The sequence below is a fragment of the Pan paniscus genome, chromosome 12 (genome assembly GCF_029289425.2).
Source record: "Pan paniscus chromosome 12, NHGRI_mPanPan1-v2.0_pri, whole genome shotgun sequence".
NCBI classification, from domain to species: Eukaryota; Metazoa; Chordata; class Mammalia; order Primates; family Hominidae; genus Pan; species Pan paniscus.
In genome coordinates this window covers 51,335,118-51,344,752 of record NC_073261.2, presented here as the reverse complement: position 1 = coordinate 51,344,752, position 9,635 = coordinate 51,335,118, and the positions used below count along the sequence as shown (strand labels likewise).

The 9,635-nt window shown below is 44.5% G+C and overlaps 1 protein-coding gene across 1 annotated transcript in view; it reads right to left on the bottom strand.

The window, feature by feature from the left end:
• Positions 1–309: 309 nt before the first annotated feature.
• TACR1 (tachykinin receptor 1) overlaps positions 310–9,635 on the bottom strand; it is a 155,987-nt gene continuing 146,661 nt past the window's right edge. The window contains exons 3-5 of the mRNA XM_003810318.4: positions 7,457–7,607; positions 5,097–5,293; positions 310–3,573 (exon numbers count right to left, since the gene is read on the bottom strand). Coding sequence (XP_003810366.1) covers positions 3,282–3,573; positions 5,097–5,293; positions 7,457–7,607 — 640 coding nt within the window. The 3' untranslated portion in view covers positions 310–3,281. The remainder of the gene's footprint in view (positions 3,574–5,096; positions 5,294–7,456; positions 7,608–9,635) is intronic.

The following is a 9,635-nucleotide window of genomic DNA, read 5'->3' as shown; positions in this document are numbered from 1 at the left end:
CAGATGTTATTCCCCCCAACCTCCTGTCCTACAAAACCTCTTGTGCTTATAACTCTGTTGTGTCTGCATCCTGACACAGCTTTATTCATAGGCAACGTCACTGTCATTTCGCATAATCCCACCTCCCTTCCCAGATCTCAACCTGGGAACTGTTCCCACATCTTCCCAACCCATTTCATCACAGAGTTAAGAGTTTACTGAACATTGATTCCATCCTTCTAGCTATGCAAGTTATTAGGGTTTCTAGTACCATCCCATTTAGCATCATATAGGATGTTTAGGACCCCTAGAGAAGAGACAGAGGCACGAGAGAGTGAAACACATACTTTATTTCTGTATAAAGATTCTTTCCAGGAGACCAGGCTGGAAAACATGGAAACCTCAGGAATGGCCCCTCTCCACTTATACTCCTCTCCTCACAAATCAGGCCAATGAGGTCAGTTCCTGAGTCCCCTTTCTCCAGGATTCCACTCAGTCCTTGTCTCTTAGCATTCTGTTGGGGGATAAGGAGGAGAAGGACTCTTGTTCTCTAGCTTCTCCGATAAAGGCCCCCCCACCGCCCCTCAATTACTGTGGTCTAGGAACTGTGAGTTCATGATATACATCAGGGCTCCTCCCTGAGAAAGCATGAGGAGGAAGAGGAGGAAGAGATTCGCACAATACAAATATCACAGTGACAGCAATGAGATCTCACATTTTGGAAGTCACGTAACAAAGATGGTTCCTTGATATTTCATATTCTATTACTACTGGACATTACACCAAGTAAACACACTTGGATAAACACAGGGTGATGCATTTCTAGAATAAGAATGTGACCCATGCACAGTACAAATCATGGTGTTTCTCACATGTGGGAGTTGATGACATTTTTATAAGTTAGTGGACATTGGAGACTGGGTCAGAGGAAGGCTTGCTGGCACTGTCCAAGCAGATGCTTTGCCATATTGGAAACTGCCCGGACCACCCAACATTCCCTCTTACTATGCACAGAGATGATACTGTTCAACCAAATTCCTTTAGGTCCCCTGGACTGACTGCCAGCTCCCTTTGGAAGTACCCCAGAGAACTCTCATTCCAGAGGCTCTTCAAAGGTCCCAGTCTTTGGCTTGACTGCCCATGTTGAGTGTGGGTTTTTAGAATTCTGTGGAGAATCTGTCCTCTCAGATGCCTCCAAGACTGCTGGGCAGCTTAGACTCACTAGGACTGGTGAGTTAGTTAGTGATGGCCAATAAGGTAGGCTCCTCAAGAGCTGCAGGGGCTGTGTGTTCCCAGTTCAGGGCAAAGTCCAGAGGAGGCACTCAGTTAATCCTCGTTGAGCTCAACTCTAACCTTCTCTTCCATAGATGGAGTGTCCCCAACTTCTTGACACCATCTTCTCAGGTACTTCTCATAATCATGTTAGCTCTTTACATTCTTCCAAAGTGAGTAATCCATACACAGCAAGATTCTCTATTGGAAGTATGACTAATGCTTAGGGCACTAACTTTTGTTGCTTCTAAATTTTGTCTTCCATTTATATATCTGCAATGATCTGGCTTCACTTAGTTTATTTAAAACTTTCCATGCTGCTTTAGAGAATGTAGTTCTTGAGGTTTTCTGGCTTATACTGTTTCTTCTTCCCCCAGGCCTGTGGATGCCCTGGTAGAATTAGAGCCAGCAGGGCTGGCAAAGGCTGTAAACCATGCATTATTCTCCCCTTAATGTTATGGATGCGGCACATGTGCATCCATTATGCAAACTACCAGGAGGACATTCATGGATGTTACATGAAGCTTCTGCTTCCAGCCATATCTGGAAAAAACACAGATTTGGGAGACAGAAAAAAAAACAAAACAAAACTGCATGCTCACCTTCTGGAAACTCTAAATCTAAATTAGGATATAAAGCATTCAGTTCATGGCTCTTGGAAGACTGACTGTCCTTTAGGGTTGATGAGTCATTCTACCCCTTAGAGACAGGAAGCTGGCAAAGCCATGGAGCAGGGAGGAGACATTCAGAGAATCTGAAGGGAAGATGCAAGATGCCCTCTTCCCAGAAGTGCAGCTGCAAAGTGCAGCCTTCTTGCTTGTCGCACATATGAGCACGATGCTAGTGTAAAACTAAGAATGAAGGTTAGGGCCCCCACCCTAAAATACCCAAAAGGTTAAAGCAGGGAGCCCACATTTGTCTTCTCTGACAGTGTTCTGCAGCTATGAAATTCTGCCTACTAAAGCTGGGTGGATGCAGGCCTTGGCATGAAGTCCTCTGCTCTGTCAAAAGCCAAAACCTTCCATGAGAAGGAATGTACTCAGGATTTTAAGATAAATGGGAGAATGTCTGAGATGGATAGTTACAGATGGCCTTAGCAGTTGCTACATCTCCAGGAACTGGGTATTAGTTACAAGACTCACTGCTCCTATTCTTTTCTATTCTTTTATTCTTCGTTTTGTTTTTTTTGGTAAAACAAACAAAAAACTCATACAATCCTTGAACCACGGGATGTTAAGATTCGAAGGAACACTTAGATTATCTAGTTCAGTCCCCTTGTTTACAAGTAGGAAAAGAGGGTCAACTACACATTAAATGTAGTGCAAGTCTCCCAATTCCTGGTCTGTAAGAGACATTAGCAGGTATCAGTGGACATATTCTGCTTGCGTCGGCTGCTCAGGACAGTCACTGGGGACATAATGTGGAAGCCTGAGGTTCTCAATCTTATGATGTATAAATGTATTGAAATACTGAGATGCCAAAAAGGGGAATACATATGTTTCTTTTCACAGATGCTTAGAAGACAGGGCTAAATTTTTCATTTAGATGTTATGTGGTGCCTTCTTTTGTTCACCCTGTCAAGCGTAGGCTGGGGTGATAGGAGCCTCCAGCTGCAGGAGGCTAATCTGAGATAACTTTATTGAAGTAACACGGGGCTCCAGGAAAATGAGTCTTCCGGGTCCGCAGCTGTGCTGCAGAATTCATCCTGAAATGAGCACTCGCATGCAGCCAAAGTCACTTCCAGAATGGAATGAATGGGCTTTTGGGAGAAGCTGGTCCGACCTTTTATTTTACAGGCTCAGCAAAGTTCAGTGATTTGGTTTGAGTCACACAGCATGAGGGTGGCAAAGATAGGGAAGAATTGAGATTTTTTGACTCGAGGATGGAATGTTTTCCCTAAGCCATACTGACCCTTTTTGCAAGTCCCAATGTGAGGGTGTTTCTGATGGTTCCAGATGAAGGGAATTTCCATGCATGAAGGGAGGCAGGTCAAAGGCAGTGGGGGCTGCACCTGCCAAAGGCCCTGTGGCCTAGGAGAGCACATTGGAGGAGAAGCTGAAGCTCTCTGTCATGGTCTTGGAGTCACTTCGTGAAGAGCAGTTGGAGGTCAGGTCCAGGGACGAGGGTGTGGCCTTGGGGCCGTCCTCTGGCTCCTCCTCGTGGGCCCCCACCACTGTGGAGATGGTGGTCTCCAGGCGGCTGACTTTGTACACACTGCCCTGGGTCTGGAGATACCGGGTAGATTTCATTTCCAGCCCCTCATAGTCGCCGGCGCTGATGAAGGGGCAGCACCGGAAGGCATGCTTGAAGCCCAGACGGAACCTGGAGAGTGAGCAGATGAAGAGGTGACCCTTTGGGACGGCCTGCTCAGAGGGCTGCCCACCACTGCATCAGCTTGTTAACACATAGACATACGCAAGCGTGATTCTGTTATTGTTTTTAAAATTCAATGACAGCTGGAGATGCTGAGGCCAAAAAGGCTTAAGGGTCAGTCAACAAGGTCAAATCCAAGACTAGAAAAAAAAAATCCAACACTGGAACAATCTTTATGTGAAATACGTCTTTACTGGGGGTGGCCCTGAACTATGCTGTCTCCCCTCACATGGGGTCAGCAGACTTTGAGTCAATTCTACCTCAACAAAACGCATTCACCAAGTGTTTACTATGTGCACAGCACTGTGCTAGTTACTGGGTGGTAAAAACACATATCAAGATTCAGTCCTTCCCCTCGAGTAGCCTGTTAACTGAAGGAGGACTCTCTGCCAATCATGTTTCTTCAGTGTGCCTCAGTTTCTCTGGTTGTTAAATAGGAAGAATTAACCTTTACTTAAAGGCATGCTGCTAGACTTAACCTAAAAAAAGTGTAGGCGGGTCATGAAACTCTTAGAAATAAGGGTGAATGTGTCAGTTAGACTAACAGAGACCCTTTGGACAAGTTGAAGAGAATGTCTTTCCCCAAATTCCTAGTACCTGAGTGTCTAATTCACAGAAGGCACCTTACAGGCTGAGGACTGATGGATATAAAGATGGTAACAAGCATTTTATTCCTCTCCCGCCTCCTTCCCCATCCAGAGGCTGGTGGTGCTCTGGATGACAGACTGTGCTGCAGCCACTATGTGTCCCTGCCTGCTTTTGGGAGCCCTCTGCACCCCATGGTGAATTCCCTAATGCTGACCACCATTCTTGATGGGCTCTGCCTTCTCTTACTTCTCTGACATTGGCTTCTGCTGCAGGATGGCTCTCCCCAACCCCTTTGACTAAGTGAGGGCAGGAATCAGGCCTCTGGGGTCACAATTCCTTTTTGCCTTACCTTGTCCTGCTGGAACTGCTGGAAGAAAATGGGTAAAGCTGCTCAGATCGTAAGATGGAATGGGAAAAAGACAGTGAGAGATCAGAGAGGGCGAATGTGCTCTGTGGGGGGATGAAATTCTCTTTCTGCATGCATAGCCCGCTGCGTACTGGATCCATAGAGCAGAGTGAACAAACTCACAGGCCGTGGCCTGGAGCCTGGATCCAGCTTGCAGACCTGCCTTACATGCATTAACCACAGAAGTTTTTAATTCCCCCACTAGTTGCCAGTATTTATGAATCAGAAGACTTTGGACAATAATATGGATTTCTGGTTCCCCTTGGAAAAGAAAAAAAGAAAATCAGTCCACTCCGGGCTCCCATTCCTGGATGGTGATAATCAGCCAGGCCGAGTTGTGTGATAACAAGTTAGCTGCAGTCCCCACTTGTCCCTCTTGTCTCACAGCTGGGTTTACTCATTTAGGATGGCCGCTTGGCCACTGTGTATGTAGATGGTCTTGTGGCCCCTGGAGAGCTCATGGGGTTGGGATCCTCACCTGTCATTGAGGCAGCAGTAGATGATGGGGTTGTACATAGTGGAGCTCATGGCCAGCCACATGATGGCCAGGTAGACCTGCTGGATAAACTTCTTCAGGTAGAGATCTGGGTTGATGTAGGGCAGAAGGAAGAAGATGTGGAAGGGCAGCCAGCAGATGGCGAAGGTGCACACCACGACAATCATCATTTTGACCACCTGGCAAGAGGGTGAGACAGGTGAGACCACCAGCACATCCCCCTCTCTCATGGCTGCTTCCTCTCTCCTCCCACGCCCTCACTGTGCACAGTATGGGATGAAGCGAGAAGCATTTAAAAGAAGCCCCTTCAAGGAGGAGAAAGGATCTTTACTGTATGGTGCTACAGGACTTTGGTTATGTCAGCTGTTCTCAGAGTGTGGTCCCAGAACCAGCATCATCACCATCTCCTCAGAGCTTGTTAGAAATGCAAATTCTTGGACCCTATTTCAGACTTACTAAATCAGAAACTCTGGGGATAGGACCCCAAATTCTGAGTGTGACAAACCCTTCAGATGATTCTGATGCATACTCACATTTGGGGACTACTGTGTTACATTATTCTTCATGACTGGAGGAACACAGGGAGACAAATTAATGAGCAAAGGTGAAAGGGTGTTCAGGAGGAAAAGGCCTGGAACAGCAGGCTGGGTGGGCGGGCACAGCAGAAGGGGTGGGACAAGGGGAGATGCAGTGAGCTAGGGCAAGCTGCTTGGTTTTGAGACTGAAGGGGAGGGAAGGAGAAGGGAAAAGATTTGACTAGCTGCAGTCAGAGAGTGCCAGATGTTTAAAAGCGATTTAAAAGGTTTTGTGAATACTGGATACTATGATCTGAATGTTTGTGTCACTTCAAATTTATATGTTGAAATCCTAACCCCTAAGGTGATGGTATTAGGAGGTGGCCTTTGGGAACTAATTAGGTCTTCAGGTCACAGCCCTCATCAATTAAATTAGTGCCCTTATAAAATAGGCCTGAGAAAGACCCCTTGCCCCTTCCACCATCTGAGGACTTAGAAAGTGCCATCCATGAACCAGGAAGCAGGCCCTCCTGAAACACCAAATCCGTCTGTGCTTTGATCTTGGGCCTTTCAGCCACTAGAGCTGTGAGAAATCAATTTCTATTTTTTATAAGCTCCCAGTCAAAGGCATTTTGTTACATCAGCCCAAATGGACTAAGACACCATGCGATGTAACCCCTTCCCAAGGCATCTTTAGCAAAGAACTCTACAGCATTCATACAATGCTATGCAGAGAAGTACCAACAGAGAATACTAAGCAAAGAAGTACCAAAGAAAAAAAAAAGGAATGAGAAAGCTCTTTATATACTGATTTTCAAAAATCTTGTCAATTTTAAGTGAAATAAGTGAGAACAGTGTGTATTTACTATTTGTGTAAAAAAGAAGAGAAAATAATATATATTTACTTATTTATAAGTGCCAATAGCTAGAAGGGTTAAGAAACAGATAACAATGGTTACCATTGTATGCATATCTGTGTGTGTGTGTGCGTGTGTGTGTGCAAGCTTGGGACCTGGATAGATGACAGATCTAGAAGGGAGAGAGGCTTTCCATGATAAGAATTAAATTTTTTTAAATGTTTCGTTTTGAACGAATTGAAGGCCCTCGAGAAGTTGCAAAGGTGGTGCAAAGCAGTTCCACGTACTCTTCACCTAGCCTCCTCCAATGATATCATCTTACATAACCATACCACATTATCAAAACCAGGACACTGACCATTCATCAAACTACTGACTATATTTGGGTTTTTGCCAGTTTTTACATGCACTGTTTTTTTTGGTGTATAGATTTATGAAATTTCATCACAGGTATAGATGAAAACACCACCACAGTCAGGATACAGAGCTGCTCCATCACTGCAAAGAAACTCACTCATGCTCTCGCTTTGTAGGCCACTCCTCCCAAGCCCCCTCAAACACTGACTCCTGGAAACCCCTGATCCGTTCTTCATCACTATAATTTTGTTCCTTTGAATGCCTTTTGATGTTTGAACCACGTGAATGTATTATCTTGTCAAACTTTAAGAAGAGGACCAAATCACTCTTCACTGATTTTTTATTTAAGTGTGTGTGTGTGTGTGTGTGTGTGTGTTTTAATGGATCAAGAGGTTGCAATTACTCTTTAAGAGCAAGCGAAGTGGCTCATGACTGTCCAGCCAGATCTGGGTTCCAAAGACACTGAAGAAAGATTCCTCTCCTCCTCTCTGTTGCTCCCCATACCTAGGGATATTTTGTGCTAGCTGCCTCTGGGGCTCACAAGTGTGCCATCCCTTCTCGACAGCCTGTTGTCTGTGCCAGGGTGGGTTAGTTCTGCCTGTCCCCTGCTCACCTTGCGCTTGGCAGAGACTTGCTCGTGGTAGCGGTCAGAGGAGTCCCCGGGGATCTCACTGGCCCATAGTGTGATTCCCACTACGGTGTATGCATAGCCAATCACCAGCAGGGGGAGGAAGTAGATCAGCACAGTCACACAGATGTGGTACCTACAGCAAGGTAAACAGGAAAGGTCAGTATAAGATACTTATTATTTTAGGTTTTTAATTTTTGTTATTGTTATTGCAGTCAAGGTTTGGCAGCTACCTTTCTCAGCATATGCCATTAATAAGCTTGGGCTGTAAAGCCCACTCCAGGGAGACTTGTCACCTGCATAGGGTGGATAGGTAATACTAATGAATACACTACAGAAAACAAATCTTTTCAATTTATGTTTTTCTTGTGGACTTTTTCCATAATGAATACTCCTGTTCAGATTTAAAAAAAAGAAAACATTGATGACAGGGCACTGAATCTGTTGTATACCCATAGCGATTTCAGTTGATGATCAGTTCAATATCACTTGCCCCACACCACCCCCCAAAACAAGAATGCAAACTCAGGCTACATTAATAGAAGTATAGTCTCTGAATGAAGGAAGTAATTATACCACTCAATTCATACCCGCCAGACTACACTTATGCTCAACTTAGTGCAGGGTTGTAGACCAACTAGTACGTTCAGTTGAGAACTACCATGATGGTTGATAAGGCCCAGTTTATGCTATGTGATAAGTGAATTTATCGGTATCAGAATAATTAGCCTGAATGAGAGAGATAAGAGTAATCCTAGAACTAGAATTAGTGGGTGGGTGAAAGCCACATAGCATAAGCCATTTCTAAGCCTGGGCTTTAAGAATATATCTTCAGATAGAAGCTGCCTGGGTCCCTGAATTACCCATTGGAGGACAGGTGCCAACTGACTCACATTTGACTGGGACATGAGCAAGAAATAAACCTTTGTGGTGTTAAGCCACTGAGATATTGAGGTTTGTTACAGCAGCACAATTTATCCTTTTCTGTTAAAGGGAAGGCTCCTTTTCAGACTTAAATAAGGTTTTTGAATTTTGGGAAAATATATTTTTCTTGGGGGTTTGGGGGTCCTTGGTTTGTCTGGTTAGTTACAGCCCTTTTCTTAGATGTGAGTATAATGGAGATACTCAGAATTCCTAATAATAATAATAATAATACTAGGAAGAACAGCTAATGTTTGGGGGCACTTACTCTAGGTCACTGTGCTAATAATAATGCTAATGATAGTATTAATAGCAGAAATGGTAGTTAAATTTGAGTGTTGATGAAAAGCACAAAGCCAAGCATTTTACTAGCATTATCTTATTTAATCCTTAAGCAAATGATTGGGTAGGTACTATCAATCCCATTTTGTAGACGAGGAAACCACATTTAGAATTTAATTAATTTTCCCAAATTCACAGCTGGTAAAGGGAGGAGCTGAGATTAGAATCCAGGTCTGTGATGTCAGAAAACCAGCCTTTTGTCAATGGAGAAAAGCCACCCAATGATTTTTTTCTTCCACTCTGTTTACCATTCATGATTATTTTATGCAATGATTTTCTTCCAATGAGGAAAACCCACTTATTCACTCAATTTCTCCTTTGTAGATACTGTTTGCTTTTAATCACTTCTTTGTAAAGCCCCACAGTTTTTGCTACTTATTCAGTCCCTCTGCATATCAAATTTGCATTTGTAGATACTCAAAGACTGCTTAAGTGACAAATCACAGATTGCACCAAGCAGGGTGTGAGTGCATGTGTTCTGTGCAGACAGGCTGCTCCAGTCTCACCTGGCTTTCAAAGCCCTCTGAATTGTCGCCTCCTTTGGGAGCCTCAGGGCTCTCCAACCACCATGGCAGGGACAGCATATTGTGTTTCCTAGCTGATCTCAGTCCCTCCTGGTTGCTGTAATGGCATTGCTTGTAAGCAAAATGTTTGGAGACTACAGGGGCAGGGAGAACTTGAAAACCTCCAAATTGCACTGACTTCTCCTACCTGAAAGAACAGCCCTGCCTCATGCAGACTAATAGTTTGTGACCAAAACATGTTAGCTGAGCTTTGCTGAGACATTGCTACAGGGCACTGAGCAAGATTGGGTCTGAGTGTGATGGGAGGGACACTATGGTCAACTCGCCGATACTCCTTACCCTGGACCAGTGGCCCTCAAACTTGAGTGGGCTTCAGT